At 53.0% G+C, this 19986-nt stretch overlaps 1 protein-coding gene and 1 long non-coding RNA gene across 2 annotated transcripts; one reads left to right on the plus strand and one right to left on the minus strand.

The window, feature by feature from the left end:
* Positions 1-29: 29 nt before the first annotated feature.
* Positions 30-19027, minus strand: MAP3K14 (mitogen-activated protein kinase kinase kinase 14). The gene is made up of 15 exons (XM_036883287.2): positions 18772-19027; positions 17512-17581; positions 15721-15931; positions 14998-15615; positions 13949-14086; positions 8435-8564; positions 8085-8216; positions 7571-7675; positions 6138-6301; positions 5519-5669; positions 3869-4225; positions 3552-3658; positions 3009-3153; positions 2037-2137; positions 30-1679 (listed from the first exon to the last, which is right to left on the minus strand). Exons 1-15 carry the CDS (start codon positions 19025-19027, stop codon positions 1515-1517), a joined length of 2850 nt encoding a protein of 949 aa, XP_036739182.1. The 3' UTR covers positions 30-1514.
* Positions 7785-18799, plus strand: LOC118911341 (uncharacterized). The gene is made up of 4 exons (XR_005024415.2): positions 7785-8596; positions 9278-10944; positions 12184-12367; positions 18664-18799. It is a non-coding gene; the product is annotated as an uncharacterized LOC118911341 (long non-coding RNA).
* Positions 19028-19986: the final 959 nt, after the last annotated feature.

Raw genomic sequence — 19986 nt, forward strand, 5'->3', positions numbered from 1 at the left:
AGAGTACAGACAGCCAGGGCCCAACCACATTAGTCATCACCCCAAACTTTATTGCTTACAGAGTTCTCTATAACCCGGACTCTGCGGTACCAAGGCTGCGGTTCTTCACAGACTAGGGGCTGGTGGGGGGGGGTCTCTCCCTGGGGAGCAGTATGGCTCAATGTGGGCAGCTGGACAGAGGCCACCTTGGCAAGACATGGGGATGAGCGTCTCCCAAGGAGGGATCTCAGGGGAACGCCTCCTGTGCCCTAGGAGCTGACACCAGCAGGCCCCTCACCCCACAATGATTCACAGTTGATTAATGCTACATGAGTCCTGATTCAGCTCCCCTGTGAAGAAGAAACTGGGTTGGGGCAATGGGTGGGTTGGGGGGCTCATCGTAAAGAAATCTGGAGGTTTGAGGGGTTACACATGTGGAAACAGGTCAAGACTTGAGTCCCTTCATCCCATCTCCTGCTTGTGCTCATGAAGAGCCACTGACCTGCCCTCCCGGAGGGCGGCCATGAAAGTGCTTTGAGGTTGTCCGAGTGCAAAACGCAGCTGGCATGCCCCTGAGGGGGGCGCCGGGCAGGGTCAGCACATGTGGTACCTGAGCTGTGTTTCTGGAAGCTGGTGTGCTCAGTGTTGAAAGCTGTGGCCCAGCTAACAGTAGTGCCTACATCGGCTGCTTTCTTTCGCATTATCATGCCCCGGCCTCAGATGTGCCCCTCAGGTAGGTCTCATGTCACCCTGCCCTTTAATAGCCAAGGACACCGAGTGCTAGCTAGTCAGGGCAGTGATGGGCCTGCGGCTGGGGCTTGGGCCTGCTGCTCTGGGGAACACAGGTGGCCAGCAGCAAAGGGGCACGTGGTTGGGGCTTGAGAACCATTTCACTTCAACACCTTCTTTGGGCCTTGACTGAAGCTGAGGTCAGCTCAGGACCTGTGTTGCAACACCCTGAAAAGTGTGGTGTGTCCTTCCAGGGAGACTTCCCAGTCAAGGCATCCCTCCCTGACTTTGTTGGAAGTGTTTCTAGACCGAAGAGGGGTTTTGATGGCCAGGCAAGGGGGTCAGAGGGCCCCCCATTAACCCAAGGGCAGGCATGCCTGCCACCTTGGTCATGTGATGGACTAGGTGTGGGTCCTTGGGCACTCAGCCCCCTCACACCTGCATGGAGGCCACCCAAGGGGCTTGCCCTCCCCCCGACTGCCAGCAAGTGGGCACTGATCCAAACTGCTCAGGCCAGCTTGTTTAAGCCAGGGCAGACAAGACCCTCTGTGCTCCCATGGGAAGAGGCCTCCTGCCTTCCTCCTCCTCATGTGGGCGCTCTCTGGGCGGGGTCAGGCAGAGCACAGCTGGGAAATCGTGGGAGGCGTCTGGCTAACCCCCACTTGGCTGCTGCCAGCCCCCGGTCCCAGCGCTGAGCCAGGGTGTGGCGGATCTCCGGGAGCAGGCGGAGCCCATGTTTCAGGGGCAGCACTGAGCACCAGAGGAAGGCTGCTTCTGGCAGAGCGGAGCCGTGGTGGAAGGCTGGGTTAGGGCCTGTTCTCCAGTTGGCCATGCTTGACCCTCCAGCTCCAGGCGAAACTGCCATCGGGGGCCAGGGTGCACTGCAGGTCGATGCCTGAGTCTGGTACCTCCATGTCATAGCGCACGGGCTGCCCATCTTTGGTCACCAAGCTGAAGGCTGCGGCTGGGATCTGGTGGCAGAGAAAAACAGTGGGCCTGAGACAGTGGCGTGGGGCTCAGAAGCTACTCAGAAGTGTAAAGCTGACAGTCTCCTCCCCTGCTGAGACATCTCACTCCAGCCAGGCAGGCATCCCTGAGGGAGTTACCTGCCTTCCATTCTGGAGGCCTTGAAGACCTGGCCCAAATGCAGGTCCTGAGGGCCACTCAACAAACACTTCCAGTCTTGCCCTGAGACCCTGCGGGACCTCCAAAGCCAACTACCCCCTATGGAGCCACTTATACTAAGTCAAAAGCCTTCCTCCTGGAGGGCTAGGCCAGGGACACTGGCTTCTGGGACCCTGCCTCTAGTTGTGGATCTGTCCCCTCACCTGGCTGCTGATGCCAGTTGCGATGTCTCCCACCTTGACCCGGTGGAACTCTCGGATGTGCAGGTGTTCACCATTGAGAGACTGTATTTGAACTTTCACACCTAGAAGGCAGGCAGGGTGACGGTCAGGAGAGCAGCTGCTGGCTCCCTCGGGAGCCCTGTGCAGAGCAAAGCAGGTCGGTTGTGAGGAAGCTGCAGAGATGACCTTTACGCTGGACTGGCCCTGATGTTATACGCCTGTTAGCTCTTCCTAGCCATTTTCCGTCAACATCTGGAATTTGGCTTGCACAAAGCTGAGAGCTAAGGTTGGCTTCTATGGGGAAGTAGTATTCCAACTTGTACACAAAGCAGCAAGGAACTGGAAACAAAGATACATTTAAATTATAAGTATCAAATGAGATTGTGGGCAACTTGGATTGTAATGTTCCCTGAGTTGGAGTGGCTCCTGGCCAGGCCTTGAGGGTTTGATGCCATGAGTCACACTGGCCCTGGGATATGAGCTGATGAAACTCTGAGCTGATGAAACCCTTGTTATATCAAAATCACAACATAACCTAGGCAACCAACTTGAAAACAAAGCTTTATTTATGCTCTTTCTCATCATCTGACTTCAAATCCCAGAGGAGGGTCCCAGCAAACCTGTTGCTGAGTTCTTGATTAAAATGCTCATGTGGTCCTGTCTTCCTTTTCTATTCAGAAGACATGAATTGCTCAGTTTTCCTGACTCCTAGCCGGGAGGGACTGCTCTTGGCCCAAGCTAGGGGCCTTCTGGGACTCCATCAGCAGCCCCCGAGAGGCAGTGGGAAAGGCTCTTCGTGAGCCTGGCCTTTGCCCTGCACATACTGGGTGTCTGGTGCCTTCTTCTTCTTCCCCACTGTGTGAGGGGAAGGGGGACATAAGCCCCTCAGACTCCCTAGTCCCAGGCGGATCAGGTGCTGTGGGAGCTGCTAAGTAGGCACGTGTTGGACTGTACCATTGAAATAGCTCGGAGTGTCAGTGGGCCGCCCCCGGGCCAGCACCATGTTCCAGCTGGAGCTGCGAGCCTCTGCCTGGCTGCTCCAGGAGTGCACACCGGAACTCAGGGTGTCCCGTGAGCTCTGAGAGGCCTTTGATGGGTTCTGAAACAACAAGGTGGGCACAGACTCAGGCCCCTGGGCTCAGAACTGCTCATGTTCTAGGCTGGAGCATGGCTCTGTGGGCCTGTTGGGGCTAAATGGGGGGCTGAGGCCATGAGGGGTCCCTGGGCTGGAGGAGGTGAGGAGTGTACCTATGGGGACCGAAGCCCAAGCCTCTTCCCCACTATCCTGTAGCCACACAGGCCCTAACCCCCAGGTGTGCTGAAGGTGGACTGTCTCATTCTGAGAAACCAGGACCACCTGCCCTGGTGAGGACCCCTCCCAGAAGCAAAGGTCTCCCATCACCCTCCCTTTACCCACTCCTTGCACACAGCCCATCCACCGGCTGGACACAAAGCCACCCGCTCTGTGCCCTGGCTCCTGGTCCATGGCCGACTCACCTTCTCACTGTCTTCTGACAGGGAGAGGCTGTCGACACTGAGGCACGAGAGAATTTGCTCTTGCTCCTCTAGAGAAAATGGCTGGGACAGGCTGTTCAGAAATAATTCTGCAGAGAAAAGCCAAAGGTGGCTGTGAACGCCTGGGAAGGGGCTGGCTGTGCTGTCAGGATACTTCCTGCACAGACTGCAGGAGCCAACCTCTGGGGAGGGGCTGGAGGAAAACTCACACTGGCTGGAAAAAGGATGAAGCACTGGACTTGGTGGGGGCCCAGGCCCCAACCCAGGGACCCAGAGGCCACAGCCATGGCTGCCCATACCTATTTCCAGCTGCTGCAGTTCCTGCTCAGGGAAGGTTGCCTTCCGCTCTGGTGAGCTGGGGTTTTTGGGGGGCGCTGGGTCCAGGGAGGACAGGGGCAGTGGTTCCCACGTCCCAGGTTCCTCCTTGGCCCAGTTCAGGCTTGCAGACCTGTTCCGCTCTGGGGGTTCTGGGGGTAGGGGAGGTTGGATCTTAGGGGCCCCGCCTGTTGTGTCCTCAGCTGGCTGGGGCCCCGGCTCCCTGGGCTGGGCGTGCATGGTCTGGCGAGAGCGGGCATGGCTTGGCACACGGGCTGGCTGTGGGGGTGGCCGTCTGGGCTCTTTATACTCCCCTCTCCACGGGCTCCTCAGACCTCCCACTACAAAACAGAGAGCACATGTGGTGAGGTGACAGCGGGCCAGCACACACTCCAGGCCAGGGAGGCAGCCCTTCCAGGGAGGGAGGACTCTTGCCTCACTAAGGGACACAATTTAGGAGGGTGGTGTGTGGTCTCTGGAGGAGGTCTCTTCCGTAGGAGGCTTCCTATAATTGGAATAGGGCAGTATTTTTTTACTTTATTCTACTTTCCTTCTAGGTTACAATTGCAAATTTAAAAATTAGAGTTGCTTCTAGAGAAGGATTTTGTGAACATTAATAGTAAAGAGAAGATTTAAAACAGCTCTGGGGTAACACCAGTTTAGAGTTCCCAGGCAAACTGGCCTCCCTGACCCTCCAACCCTTCCTGCCCCCCACTGCCCCCTGACAGACAGTACTTCCTGAGGCACCATTTCTCTGGAGTAAGGGGCTGTTCATCTGTTCACGCAAGGTCTCTCTCCTGTTTTATTCCTTTTTCATTCCCATAACCACTGCCTTTCCTCTGGCCACCCCATGTGATGCTCTGTTATGTTCCATGTGTCACTCCAGGTTTGAGGACCTTCTTGCAAAGTGCATGTTGCTTTTATCAATCTTTAATTACGAAGAGGGCATCATGTTCCAGGCCTTGCCCTGTTGGTCCTCTTTTTGCCCAGCATTGTGGTTTTAAGATCCAGGCTGCTTGGTGAACATGGAGTTGCTTTAACTGCTGTGGAGTGCTCCATGGGACATCCCTGCCTTCGGCCTCTCCTCTCTCCTGGGAGGGACACCCATCTGCACCCAACTCCCCTCTCACAAATGCTGCCGCAGTGCACGTCCTCACGCATAACCCCTTGTGGATCTCGTGACAGTCTCTTTGGCAGCGCTCCCAGGATGGAGTGCTGGGTCACAGGTCACTATGTCTGCCCAAGTGCTGCCAGGTGCCCCCCAGCAGACCCCAAGGGCTGCTGCCCCACCTTCCCACCAGCACTTGGTGTTACCAACTTTCTGATTTTTCCCAGTCAAATGGTGGCAAAGTGATACCTGGCTTTTTTTCACATTTGCTGATTACTAATGAGTCCGAGCCCCCTTTATATGCTGTAGCCCTTGCCCCATCTCTTGAGCACCCTCTGCCTTGAGGTGTAGCACAAAGTACTTCCACTCACATCACCTTGGTCTTCCTACCAAGCCCGACGGTTAGGTTGGTGTCACCTCCAAGCTCTTGATGGGAAACCAAGGCTCTGAGAGGTGGCGTGCCTTGCCCTTGACCACTACACCACCCAGCCGCCTCTTGCCCCTGCAGCCAGCACAGGGTTCTTACCGTGCTGCAGCGCCAGGCTGACTTTCCCCCCCAGCTCCACTGCAGACGCTCGGTGGACAGGCTCTCTCCTCAGCCCCTCCTGGATGGCCTGGGCTGTGAGAGGGGCACAGGAGGGTGGGATCTCCCTCACAGGTGGAGGCTCATTGGCAATCTGGGGGTCAAGAGGCAATGTGTAAGGTGTGCCTCCCCCTCATTTCCCAGCGGCCACTTTCTGTTCTTGCCCTTCCTGACCTACCCCCACCCTGCTGTGCTGGGGTCAGTCACAAGGACTGGAGTGGCCTGGGCTAGAGTGAGGGCTGGTGCTTTTCTAAGAAAAGGGATAAAAGGGGCCAGTGGTGTAGGACAGAGCCAGGCTGCTTGCAGAGGTAGCCCAGGGGGTGGACGGAAGAGAGCCCTGACCTGCCATGACTCAATTATGTCCTATCTAGGATCTCCCCTTGAACCCTCAGGAATGAGTGGCAAGTATTTTAGTCAGAATCCCACCTTTAGGATGAGGCCTCCTCCTGCTCCCCTCTGCCACTGAACAGTGGCCCAAATGGGAGGCCACCTCGAGCCTGCAGCCCGGGTCCCGTAGGCAGGCTGGCTTTCCCTCCTGGCCATCCCAGGTGCTGTCACTGACCTTGAGGCAGAGCGGCCCTCGAAAGTACTGGGTCCAAGGGTGGCAGCCATTGAGCATGTGCAGCATCATGCAGCAGCTGCTCCAGACATCCACCTTGGCATCGCAGGGCTTGCCCATCACCACCTCTGGAGCCATGTGGGTCTCTGTGCCGGGGATGTAGTCCCCTGAGAAGACAAGAGAGACCAAAAAGTCACCTGTGAACTCTGACGGCCAAGAGCCTCGGCAATGACCACTCCAGGCAATTCCTGAGATACCCTGAATCTGTCTCTGTTAAAGTGCTTTATATAGAGATAAGGCCTCTAAATCAAACTTTCAGGGGAAGAGCTAAGCTGGATTCTGCTGGGGACTGGTACAAAGAATATAGCAACCAAAATATAGGCTCAGCCCTTTGGACCAAACCCTTAAAGTGCTTATTAAAAATGGGAGGGGCCTGGACATTGAAAATTAGGCTTTAGGAGACTAATTAATGGCATGATGTTCCTGAAATTTTAGCAAGTGGGAAAAAAGGAAAAAGAAAATGCATGTGCATAATGACTTGAAGGACTGACACCAGGTGTGAACAGTATTTTTTCCTGGCAATTTGTATTTTTTTTATCTTAGCTGTCCTTTCAGCAAAAGATATTAGAAATTATTTCTGTAATAAGAAAAAACACTTCAGTTATCTGAAAGTGGAGGGCAGGTGTCCATGTTCAGTTTACATCTTCAGAATTACCAACACAGTCCTTTAGCAACAAGGAATCACTTGTAAGTGGTTGTTTTTCCTTTGCTCAAAATGAAATAATTTTATGCTTAATGCTATCAATGAATAAAGCAGGACACAAAATTGTGTTATAATGGCCTTAACTATGCATAGAAAAAAAGGACCTGGAAGGAATTATCTAAAATAATCATGATTATCTCTCTGGGCAAGAGGAATGGTGAGAATTTTTTTCCTCCCCTTCCACTTAACTCTTTAGTTGCCAACTATTTGAAAATGGGTATGGATTAATCATCAGAAAAATAAGTTAAAAACACATTTCTCCAGTTACAGAGCCCAGGATCCTTGGATAGCTTTCCTATCATGCTTCTAGAAACTGTGCTCTCAGAGGCACAGGAGGGCTGAGATCACAAGCTGGGAGCCCAGCTCCTCCAAAAGGGCTGGACACAAAGAGTGGAGCCATGGGGGCTCTGAGGCAGAGGACCTGGGACCGAGGGCAAGGTGCCCGGCCTTTGACTCCCTTCTCTGTGTAATGGAACATCAGCAGTGAGCCCCTGACGTGCATTACTGCATTTAAGCCTACCAACAAAAGCCTTCTAAGCCAGGATTGTTGTGGGCTGGAATATAGTCGTGTACACAAAGTACTCACATCTTTGATTGTCATTATAGGAATTGCAGAAGGCACATGGCTAATGTTTAGTAAAGGCTACTGGCTATTATCATGTGGGAGGCTCACCTGTGAGCAAAGACTTCCCCAGGCCATCAGGTCGAAGGCACACAGCATGGCCAAAGTCGCAGAGAGCTGCACAGCTCCCATCGCTGGACAGGAGCACATTGTCAGCTGCCAGGCCGCCCCAGAGAAGAGGAGGAACAGGTGAGTCATTTTGGGCCCCAGCCCAATCTGGACCTCCAGTGAGGCAATTTTCTGGCTGACCCTACATGGCAGCTGCTGCTTCTGATTAGTTTCATTAGTCATGGAGGAAGGGAGGAGGGTATCAGCTCAGGGTAGGGGCAGGCATCAGGCCGGATCTCTGAGGGAGAGGGGACAGGAGCAGAGTTTATTCCTGGGGAGACTGCCAGACAGAGGGCTGGGAGCACACATTCCACTTCACACGGGTACAGCACCGTCAGCCTGGCCCAGGCCCTGCCATAGGAGATGACCAGGCAGGCCCAGATCTGGGAGAAAATCAAGCAGGATGGGATGGGGAAGGAGCCCACAGGGGACCAGGGCGTGGGGGCCTGTGCCTCACCTTTGACATCGCCATGCAGAATCCTTCGGGTGTGGAGGTACTCCAGGCCTTCCAGAGCCTGGCCCAGGTAGTAAAGGGCCCGGTCTTCCGGGAGACAGCCCTTCTGCTTTATGAGCTGGCCCAGCGAGCCACCTAGGAGACCAATGGCCAGTCTTTACATGTGGCTTTTCCAGGCCTCCAAGCATGCCAGGGGCAAGGGACTTCACAGGGCAGGCGGTGGAAAGCAGGCCTTTTCTGCTGATGTCACAGGGTCAAGAGGCTAAAAATGGATTGACTGGGGATCTAGGCAAGACTTGGGGAAACCTTGGCCCAGAATTTTGAGGGAGAAAGAGTGGCACCTGGCTTTTTACCTTCTAGTAGTTCCATGAAGATGTTGACCCAAGGACCTTCCTTCACAGCTCCATACAAAGGGACGATTCTGGGTGAGGTCAGTCCTGCGCATGCCATCAACTCCTCTGCCCGAAACACTTCTACTCGCACCTGGAAGGGCCCAGAGGTGGCTGCAAGTCAGGGTAAGGGCCTAAGGCTAGCTCCCCGACATACCCTGCACAGAGACCATGCATTCTCAGTGACGAGTCTGAAGCCAGGTAGGACTCTAGTGGGCCTACTGCAACCTGAGAGACTGAACTGGACCCTGGGGGTCAAGGCCAACTAGTACTTGATTCAATTTCTACAGGGCTGATGTGTGTAAAAACAGTCACACAAAACTACAGTCTCCTGGCATGCTACCCACCCCCAAATTTGCCAAAGAACTTTCTTCCCCAGCCCAAATGTCTGGCAGCGTCTATCTAGGACATGAGACATTTTGCTTATCAACGCCCATGTCTATTTGCCAGATGCTGGCTTTCTCTGTAGCCAGAGCTAATGCAGCCAAGACTGGCTCTGTCAGTGTCTCTGGATCCTCAGCATCCTTCTCGGCACTTCTCTCAACTCATAATTTATCCTCTTCCCCAAGGGCTTAAATGTCCATGTAGATGGGCAGTGTTTGTTTATTCTGTTTGCAGCTGTTTCCCCAGGATCTGGGCATAGGAGAGGCTTCTGGGAAGGGGCTTGGCCAAGGCGCCTCCTGCAGTGGACTGGCGGGCCTGGAACCACCCACTCCTTTCTGCAGGGACCAGCAGGACATGGTGGGAAGAAATAGGCCTTGGATACAAACATCCTAGGCTGAGAGTCTGCCTTGGTCATTTTCAAAGGTAGATCACGTCCCCTAAGTGGTGTTTCCACATGCAAATGATGGCGATACTGGCATCTGATCCTGTGAGAGAGGACTTGGAGGGATAACAACCAGCAACAGGCCTGGTGACCAGTGGGTGACTTTCTCCCTCCAGCTCAAATAAGAACCACTTATTAAACACCTGGACTTCCTACTAAAGACTTGTCCTCCTTTGGGGCTGTGGCTGATTTTCCTGTTAGCTTGGAGAGGTACCACCAGTGGGCACCAGGGGGCACAAAAGCGGCCTCTTATAAATCAGTCAGGACTGGGCAGGGTTTTGTTGGGAGACCTGCTGACTCGGCAAACAGCAGCTCTGCCGATGTGGCGCTTTGGGGCTATTGGACTTTTGCCTGTCAGTGGGAAATGTCTCTCTTCTGGTTACTTACAAAATATCTGGGTTGGTTAGTCAACTTATATCAAGTCTGACTCTGTCAGTGTTTCCAGCTCTGAACCTGAGTTGGAACTAACTCACCAACAGGATTTGTGTTTGTACACGTCTTTGACCCTACTGCTTCTGAGCTGTGAGTTGAAATGAAGCACCTTGGGATGCTACAGGCAATTTTACATTGGAAAGAAAGAGCGATGATGGATATTTGCAGGATGCTTTGTAAACTACTAGCATAAGGTAGTTCTGTTTCAATATTAGATCATTATGCAGTCTCTGATGATATATTTTTATGTAAGTTTTGGAGGGTGTTGTGACAAAAAAGGTACTTCAGGGAAAATGTGGAGCAGGAAATGAAGGTGAATGGTGTCCAGTCTGATTTCAAAGTTCGAGAAGGTGGGCAGGCCAATGAGGCATACCTCCCATTAGTAATTATGGTTGAGAACAGAAGAAAAAATTTTCAACTTGAGTGTATTGTTATTCAAATGGTGACTAAGTTGTTAGGATAAAGACTTATTTGACTTGATTATGTAATAAATGGAACTGTCATGTACTTGTTTTGGCCTGGGGTGCCATGAAAAATTAAGAGCTGTAAACCAGGAAAGTTTGGGAATCTCTGATTTAACTTTTAAGAAATCCTTCAATCCTCCAGAGTGTCCCAGCGATGTTAAAAACCTTCCCACTTACCCAGACCAGAGGGGATCAGAGGGGCAGGGTGCTTTAGAAGAGTGTGCCAGCCCCCAGGAGAGCAAGCTGGAAGGGCAGTCCCGAGGGAGACAGGTGGTGAGAAAGCACCTGGGCCTTCTAGCCCACCTCTCCTCTCTGGACTTCAGTGTTCCCACCTGTAAAGTGAGGGGCTGAACTGTGCTGAAGATGTTAACAAGAGCTAATATTTAATGCCTACTTACATGCCAGGCACTATTCTAAGCACTTGATAAGCATTAGTTATTTATAACTTACAATATAGCCTATGAGGTGGTATTCTCATTATCTCTATTTTACAGACAGAAGCTGAAGCCTGGACAAGCAAGCTGCCCAAGGTCACTGGGTATAAAGTATCAGAGCTGGGATTGTGGTTGGGGAAGCCTGACTCCAGAGCTGCCGGCTACCCTGCCTCACCAAAGGCCATTCCAGGTGTATTAGCCTTTAAATCCTAACGTTTTTACAGACACCCAGGAGTGAGCACACCTGGATGGAAGTGTGCTCAGCAATCACCTAATTGCCAAAGCCACAAGCCACGAGCCACCTCTCTCTGCCTAATGGTGTGCTTGACACTGGGGATCACTTTTGCCTTCTGGAAAATGTCCCCTCTTGTTTTCTTTAGTATGCATATCTGCTTTATTTAATCAGTAAAAAAGGGGATAATTCTCTAAGTTCTTTTAAAGATCCCCAGGAACATAAAATACATTAAAGTGACTAGTGCAGTCTGGGGCACAGAGTAGCCCAATAAATATTAGAGGGTTTGTCCCCTATTTCCTCATCACCATCGAGCCAAGTCTCCCCTCTTTGTTCTGCTTTCCTTCTCAGCCTTCATCCAGGCCGACCTCGCCCACGTCCCTGACTGACGGCCACTTCTACCGCCGTCACACCATGTAAGTATCCACTCCCTGTTATAACCTGAGCCCCTTCAGTCAGGAGTGTGGATTCCGCACCTCTGTCTCCAGCCCCTGGCACAGTGTCTGGCACAGAGCAAGTGCTTGGCAACAGCTGTTTCGATTTGGCCAAGGCCACACTATTCCAGATCACTGGCAGGGTCAAAAAGGAGGCTCCCGGAACTCCGTGCTCCAGCCAGATTTTCTCAAATAAATGATTTTTAACTCTTCTGACCACAGATCCCTTCAAAAATCTGATAAATGATACAGACCCTTACCCATCAAAAATGTGTGTGCATCCACACATGCCACATACATACACACGTTAGAATAAAGCTCCATGAATTCACGGAGTCTATGAACTCATCCTCTAACTAGGCTAAGAACTTAGACACTGGCTGTTAAAAAGCACTGAAGAGATGTCCATGTACCAATAAGGAAATTTGTCCATGATACACCATTACATGAAGAAACATCGTACAGAACAACCTCTAGAGTACAATCTCATTTTAATAAACTGCATGTGTATATATGCATAACAAGTCTAAAAAGGTTTATGTCAAAAGGTGGTGACCTCTGAGAATGGATTGGGGGAATAGGGAGACATTTGCTTTTTGGGGTATCATTTGAATTTTTTTATAATGAGCCTATATTTATTTGCAATTAAAAGATTAAACAAAACCTTAAAAGACAAAAACCAAAAACCCTACATTAAACCCTAGTCTTGTGACCAATCAGCATCTGACCTGGGGCCACAAGTCTAGAAGGAGGACCAAGGGAGTGCTGTTGTCACCCCCGTGCTGGGCCCTCCACGGGGAGCATGGGAAGGCGCACAGACTTGCTTGGACCCTATGTGCAGCCTGACCTCTGACCTCTCTCCCACCCACTCTGCGGGGAACTGTTGCTTAGATTTTCCAGCTGATAATCCCGAAGGACACTACTGCCTGCCAGACCCTCTCCACGTGAAAGAAGCCATCCCCACTAGACTGCGCTGGAGGAGGCGGAGGTCTAAGCGGTGGCTCCGGTGGGCTCGAGCAGCTGCTCTGGCTCTCAGGGGTCTGTGTGCTTGGAGGTTTTCTGACTGGCTTGGGAGGTGAGAAATGGAGTATTTGCCCTCTTCTACTATATTAGGGTTGTTTACCATGTTGCCTGGGACTCTGAGAACCTCAGCAGGAGAACAGCTGAGAAGCCCAGTGACTAAGCTCCCCAGCACTGGGCACTGATCTCCAGGACACTTCACACTCTCGCCCTCTGCCCCCTGCCTCCAGGAGGGACAGCTGAGCCTTCTCCGGTGGCCGAGGGAGGGACCTGCAGCTGCGGAGGCCAGGCACGTGGCCTTGGCATCCCAGCAGAAGATGACGGCCCATGCTGGCAAGAACTCAGCACGTGTTTCAGCCAGTGGGGGTGACAGGGGCAGCTTGCTTGTCTGACACAGTACACCTGAAGTCTGGGGTAATACCTATGGATAGTCCCCTCTCTCATCCCATTGCCCTGAGGCCCAAACTTGAGAACTCTTACCATCCTGGCCCACAGATAAGCCAGGGCAGTCAGGTTTCTCTGCATCACACCCTTAAAGCCACAGGCACCCATGAGTGGCGGGGGTGGTGGTGTCACTCTGCAGGGGGCCTGAGCATGCTGGGCCTGCCTGGTCTCTCTGGTCCCTTTCCTTGGGGATCAGTGTGCCCTTGATAAAGGTCATTTGAAATAAGGTCCATCTCTGAGCTAGCTTGTTTCCCCTTGCTGAGGCCAAGGAAATGGCCCACTGAAATGTCCCTGATTTCTGCCTTCTGAGGTCCTGGGTGCCAGCTCTGGGACTGTTTGGGTCAAGGACAAGGCAGCTTCCAATCACAATGAGCTAAGAGTTGGTGGTAGGAGAAAAGACATCTGCAGGGGCACAGGGTCGACACCCCTCAAGGTCTACAGCTGCTGGGCCTGGACAGTGTGATCTGACAGGAGGAGGCCTCAGTTCCAGGGTGGCTCTGGGCAAGGCACACTGCCCTCTCTGGTCTCCAGTTCTAACATTGTTGAGATGAGGCAGCGGGAGGGATGATTCATGCTTCTGCCTTGAACCAAAATCCTAGAACCGTGAGTGTTCCTCCCACACTCCTTCCTGCAGAGTGGTTCAAAACTGAATCCTAAGCCAGATAAACCTGGATCTCATTTCCTCATGATTGCCATCTCCCAGGACCTACATAGCTGGCCACTAGGAGGCAGAGCCCACCTCAGATCTGACTCCCCAAGTGCATGGCCTCGTCTTGTTATTACCTTCTGGTCCAGGTGTGGGCAGCCGCACTAAGTGGTTTAGGGGTTTCAGCTCAATGTGAAGTTCACAAACACCCAACTGCCTTCTGGGTTTTGCCTGGCTCCCTAAAGGCCCGGGCGTCAGGAGTGGCTAGGGCTGCAGGCGCAGTCTCCCCCTCCCTCTCGCTTACACACATAGGGAGGGCAGCTCCCAGGCAGGGCTGTGTGACTATGGCCGCTCCCTTCTGGTTCCAGCTGACCCAGCTGCCTAGCCATAACCAGACCCTGTTAGCAAGTCAGATCCATGGCCACCCTATCTTTTGACTAGGCCATGACTATCCTTGAAAGAAAGCAGAGGGAAAATCGCAGGCCACCTGCCTGGCTTCCCTCTTCAGCACTGGAGCCCTGGTGTGCCTTTTTGTTTCTGGTGTACCTTTTTGACAGCACACTGGAAGCCGGTCTGCTTGTCCTCCATCCTATGCACCTCTCCAAAGGAGCCTCTGCCCAGGCAGGGCTGGCGTGCAGCCCAGTGGACCTCCTCTCGGTACTCATAATCCACCGGCTTGAGTTTCTGGGGTTGGCAGGAGAAAGAGGCCAGGTTCAGTGGTCAGAGCGGCGGAGGGACGAAGGGTTACAGTGAGGAAGACTGTCCAGCCGGTGGCCCTTACCGGGCTGCTGAGCCCCCACAACCAAAGACAGTGCCAGGTCTGAGGCAGGGGTCTGGAGGGGCAGGACCAGAGTGGGTGACGGGAATAAGAAGGTAAAGGAGAGCTTCACGGATGCCCCAGGCCAGCCAATCCCTATGATGGGAAAACCTTCCCAGGCTAGGGGTTGTGGGATAGAGATGAAACGGCCAATAACCTGGACAGTGAGCCATAAGGTAGGAGAAAGGGAGGGACAGTGAAGAGACGTAGGGCACAGGGATAATGTCAAAGTTGGATGGCATAAAACCTGGAAATTTAAGTCTGGCAAATCACTTAGAGGTACAAAGTGCTCTAGTAAGAGAACTAGAAGAAAGGGGCAGGCAGGCAGGTAGTGAAGATGGGCAGAGTCCTTTTTTCATCTCGGGGGTGAAAGGTAACATCTGCAGTTGATGTTTGCTTATTCCTAGTTCTCAGCCTATGTATTATTTGTAAAACACAGCCACACACGTATACACCATCAGCAACACGGAGGGAGCCTACCAGAAGAACACAGAAAAAGTTAAAACACTGAAAAGGGAGTCTGGGAGTAGAGTGGGGGGCCACTGCTTTTCATCGATGAGAAGTACTTCTCCATTATTTAATTTATCACATGCATCAGTGACTTTGATAAAGACAGAAAACTTCTCCCCAAAGGGTGGGAACCAGAAAGCAGGTCTGGCAGCTTCCGAGTGATGCTCCTCCTGCCGCAGGTGGCCCCTGACTCCTAGCTGCGGCTCTTAGCCCTGGAGTCGGGTGGTGGTGGTGTGGTGTGTGTACCTGTGTTTGGGGGATCGCCTACCTCAGTAAGCAGGACTCCCTCGCTGTCCTCTGTTTCGGGGCTGGGCCCCTGGGGCTTGGAGCCCCCTGCCGACCAGGTCTTGGCCAAGCTGGCCAGGCTATGGGCTGGGCCTGAGCTCACACTGCCTCGCAGAGCATGCACCAAGTATTCCTCCACAGAAAACTTCTCACATGTGCCGCGAGTTGGGCAGCCAGGCTCCAGCTGTGGGCCAGGCAAGGGCTTCTGACTGTCTACACAGGCCAGTTTGCCCAGGTGTGGGCCTGGCAGGGGCTTCTGACTGTTTATGCAGGCCAGTTTGCCCAGGAAGAAGGACTCTAAGGGGTGAGGTTTCCGGGGCTGGAGAGGGTGGAATGGGAAGGGATGGGGCAGTCTGCTATAGGGGAAGGGGTGAGGGGGCTGGGGCAGGGGCCCTATGTCCTGGGGGTGGTGGAGTTTCCACACGTGGTTTAGACATTGCAAGGGGCTGATCAGTTTATGGAGTTCCGATCGAGGCAGTGCTGGCCGCAGGCTCTCCCCAAGTTTCTTAAAACAGAGTTGGCCAAGGCCTGGCTCCTTCAGAGGCTTGGTGAACTGGAGGGTGTTTCTAACATATGGGGCACTTAGCGGAGACTCATCCTCCTGTGGGGGAAAATGCAGGTTAGGACACAGGACCAGGGATAAGGCAGGGGCACCAATCCGAAGGCCCCAGGAGACTGGGGCCTGGGGTGTGGTGACAGGTCTCACCTGCACGGGGACTGTGCAGCTCTCCTGCTCAGGAGTTCTGGGGAGGGGTTTGGCCAAGGTCACTCCTGCCTGAGTCAGGGACTTTGAGCTCTTCTTCTTGCGTTTTTTCTGGGCTTTGCTGCGACGCTTCCCCTTCCAACACACACGGGCCATTTTGCCCTCAGTTGCATGGGCCACATTGTTGGGAATTTGATCGAGACTCTCGGACTGGCTGTCAAATGGGATAGATATGCGTTTTGAGTGTGAGGAGGCAGGAAGACCTAACAAGTAGCTGCAGTTAGAATCATATCCACCCGAAGGTAAATCCCAGCCTAGTTAGTACTTGTGTGAATGTGGGAAAGTTCCTAAACCACAGGGAACCTCAGTTTTCTTATTTTAAAATTGGGGTGGTATTTTCTGCCGCATAGGTGGAGATGAGGTTTAAGTGAATCAGCCTATCTCTGTGCCCGACCCCAAAGCCAGCTGCCAATAAGCAGCAGTTATCACTGTTGTGACAGGTGAGCCCCTCTCCTCTGCTTGGGGGAGGAGCGTGTGGGGTAGACACAGCGTTCGTTCTCTTGCTGCTCTCCAAGGAGGGCTGCCTCTGGCAATGTCCTGGAAGGGGGTGTACAACTCAGAGGGCCGCACTCCACGGTGGGCACTCAGCTCTGATTGACGAGGGTTTGTTTCTGTGGCCTCTGGCAGGAGGAACAGTTGAGGTTGTTCACCTTCACCCCCCTGGTTCCTGGAGATGCCTGGCTGGTGTAGGAATGTGAGGAGTTGCACACACAGACGCCTGGGCTAGTACCAGGGAAGACTGCCCTTCTCTGACGGCCTAAGGGCTCACCTCCATCACAGATCTAAGTTGGCTCTTACCCTTGCCAGGTATGAAGGCACTGGCAACACAAGAGTTTCTAAAAAGGGCTGCTGCCAAACAGCTTTGGATCAGACGGCAGCCTCAGCCACTCCCCATGGCCTCATCCTCTGCCCCCGTCCCCCTGACAAGGGAGGCAGACCCACCCAAGTCCTGGAGGGCTGCTACAAGTTTCTCTCAGGCAGCTGAAAGCAGTAGGTCCATCAGAAACCCCCTACCCTGGGTCAAAAGGCATCTGGGAGAGTGTAAAGAATCTGACCAAACACTGAGCGTTTTTGGTTCAAGGCAGCAGCCTTCCCCACGGTCTTCCCAACAATCTTTTTATCACTAGCAGTTTCCAAATTCCAATGGTAAAAAGTCCACCTGGTGGTAGAGGAGGGAATTGTTTTCAGGTTCATCTTTCGGTTGCCAAAAATCATCTTTGGGGGCAGAGTGCCTGGGAAAACACTGAGCCTCCCTCCAGCTTTCTTTCCACAGGGTCCCTGAGCTTCAGGTCTGCGGCCCCACCTGTTTCTAAGCCTCCATCCCTCCTTGGGTGTATCTCTCAGGAGAAAAGACACCAGCAGGTTTCTCCCACAGTTAGAGCCCCTCCGGGCCTGCACTTGGGTAACGCACCAGCGGTAAAGTGACTCCTGTTCCCAGCACCCTCCCTATTGATGGGAAATGAGGGGAGCAGCAAGGACTCTGAGGAGAATAAAAATAAATGTCAAGTTGATGGGACCCAGAGGCAGTCATCCACACTCCGTGAAAAGCTTTTGAAAAGCTTATTTGGCTGAGAGAGCAGCTCAGCCAAGAAAGCCTGGGCAGGTTCCAAGAGCTGAACCACAGGTGCTGAGGGAGGGCGCCAGGGGTCACTTGGGAGCAGCCTAGGCAAGCAGCTGGGGGAGCGAGAGCTCCGGTTTCAGCTCCCTGAGTCCCACTCAAGCTTGCCTCCTTACCTGTACTGTTTGGATCCAGCGATGAAAATCCGTTCTGAAAAGGTGGGGCTGAACTCTTGGCTATTCTCACCTTGTAAGTAAAAGAGAAGGGGTTGAACAAGCACAGCGGAGTGAACGAACAGGAGCTCAGCACTTAGGAAAGATACTACCCTCCTGGGGTACTTCTCCTTCCCAGACCACCTACAACTGCCAACGCCAGCAGCCCTCACTGTCTCAGCCCCTCACCCAACCCTCCAGCAGGAGGTCAGGAGCAGAAGGCATGCCTCTAATATGGGACTGTGGGGGCGCCCACTCACTTCACAGCTGAAGCTTAAGTGAGGTGACCCAATGCGGTGCCTGGCAGAAGCCAACAGAAACTATTATATAGTTATATATGTATGTGTGTATGTGTGTGTGTGTGTGTGTGTGTGTGTGTGTATAACATTATATTACTCATTCCATTTTAATTTTTATCCTCTCATCTTGCCTCAAAAACCAGCTAGAAGGAAGTGGAAAATGAAAGGAAGAATATGTATAGGCGGAAAAATGCCACCATGAGCTGTTGGTCTTGCAGGCTCCACCCTAAGAATGCTCCTGGGTTACAGGGTAGGTGTCGGGGGAGAGGAGGGCTCCTGGGCCCCACCCTCCTGGGAGTGTCTTAGGCTCTGGTGGCAGCTACCATTCCGAGTCATTTTGAGGTATCATGAGAGGAAGCACAAAGGCCCAGAGGGGGCCTCACCCTGCAGTGGCCTTCGGCCCCTTGACTGGCCCAGCAGGCCCCAAAGCAGGTGTCTCAGGGCGGGGCCACCTCGAGGTGGAAGGTGGTGCAAGGCCTACAGGCCACAAAGGGGCTTTCCAGGAGACCTGGCCTTTCCTGTCTGGGGCCTCTCCAGAGATGTTTAGGCTGCTCAAGGTCACAGCGGAAGGCTAATGGTCTGCTTGACGATCCTGCCAAGAGCCCCAGGACCTGGGCAGCCCATGCATTCCTGCCTCCCAGCTCTCCTCCCTGCTCTGGTTATGATGGGCAGAAGCCTCCATTTGCCACTTCTCCCTTCCTGCGTCCCACTCCCTAACACAACTTTAGCTCCCGTGTCACACTCATTCTTAGCTTAATCCCCAAGTTGTGACTTGTGGGAATCTCATAGCAGTCACCCTGACCTCCCTTTTCCACAGGGGTCCTGAGCCTCACCTGTGCGCAGCTGCCCTTGCACAAGGACTGCACCTGCCTGCAGACCCAGCCGCCCGCCCACCCTGCCACCAGCCCTGATCCGGGCCCCTTACATTCAGCCTGGGCAATGATGGAGATGGCCGCCAGCCCTCCCTCGGAGCCGTCCTTGGCCGTGCCTTTGGTAATCACGTCGTTCAGGATCTCCCACTTCCCGCAGAACACTGGGCTCTTCTCCACGGCCTCAAGCTTGTTGATGGAGCTTTCTTTCTTCCCCATGGCCTGTGTCTTCTCCTTGGCTTTGGCGAGCTCCTTCTGCTGCCCAACCGCCAAGCCAGGGGCGCCTGGGCAGGCCATTTCCATCACTGCCATCTCCAAGGCTCACGCTCACACTGAGAGACCAAACACAGAAGGGGTCACTCCCAGACCCCAAGTGGCCCAGGGCTGGTTTGGGTCGGAGGAGAAAAGCAGGAGGGAAAGGGTCTCTGTTTCTTTATGTCACATGTATTTCCCCTCCAAACATCTCAAATGGCAAAGGAGACAACCTCTCAACATCTACGGTTGTTCCATGTGGTGTAAGCCCCCCACAGTCCTACTGGCGCACCACCAAAAACAGACTCCTCTGCTTTGCCCAATAAAAGAGGATTCCAGCCCACCTCCTCCCAGTCAGCCACAGCACAAACATCTGGGTTGGTTCTTTCTTGCCTTTATAAGTAATGACTGAATCTTTTTCTGTTGTTTGTGGGGAACTTTGCTTCTCTAGAACACAGTGGTGGATCCTATGCTCCAAAACCATCAGGCACTTCACTGACTTTGAACAAAGCTTGCCTTCTTAGAGGACATGTCTACACTGTCAACATGGCTTTTCTCCAAGTGGGGAAAATCAAGTTTTCATTCCCTAGTAGGAAGCATACACACACACACACACACACACACACACGCATATATACGAAATTTTACAAAGTTTAAAATATGAGCATGCAAATGACAGCCCCAGTACTTGGCACTTCCCCAGGAAGTCTGTCTGCGGCTCTCCAGGAGGAATTGACGTGATTCCTCTGTGATTTCCAAACTTACTTGCTGAAAACCTTTCCTAGGGATCACTTTTCTTTTAGGTGATCTTCGTAGTGCAGTTTATATTAGAGCTCCCAACACCAACCTATACCCCTAGAAACAGGAGGACCAAGGACAAGAATTTACCTCTCTCTGGGGTTTATCTCCACTAGGGCGTTACTAGGCAGCCACAAGGGAGAGTCAGCCCAGCATTGAGACAATCTGTGCAAATGGTATGTGGACTGGAATTGTCATGAAAGAGACAGCACTAATCTGAG

This window comes from Manis pentadactyla, chromosome 4 (assembly GCF_030020395.1).
Source record: "Manis pentadactyla isolate mManPen7 chromosome 4, mManPen7.hap1, whole genome shotgun sequence".
Classification (NCBI taxonomy): domain Eukaryota; kingdom Metazoa; phylum Chordata; class Mammalia; order Pholidota; family Manidae; genus Manis; species Manis pentadactyla.

What these genes read in the sequence shown, in the direction of transcription:
- MAP3K14 (XM_036883287.2), bottom strand. Translation starts at nt 19,027, where the DNA reads ATGGCAGTGATGGAAATGGCCTGCCCAGGCGCCCCTGGCTTGGCGGTT. An exon ending in TCTGCATGGCGATGTCAAAG is followed by an intron (nt 7,676 to 8,084) that starts GTGAGGCACAGG and finishes GCGGCCTGGCAG; the next exon opens with CTGACAATGTGCTCCTGTCC. An exon ending in CAGCCTGGCGCTGCAGCACG is followed by an intron (nt 4,226 to 5,518) that starts GTAAGAACCCTG and finishes TCTGTTTTGTAG; the next exon opens with TGGGAGGTCTGAGGAGCCCG.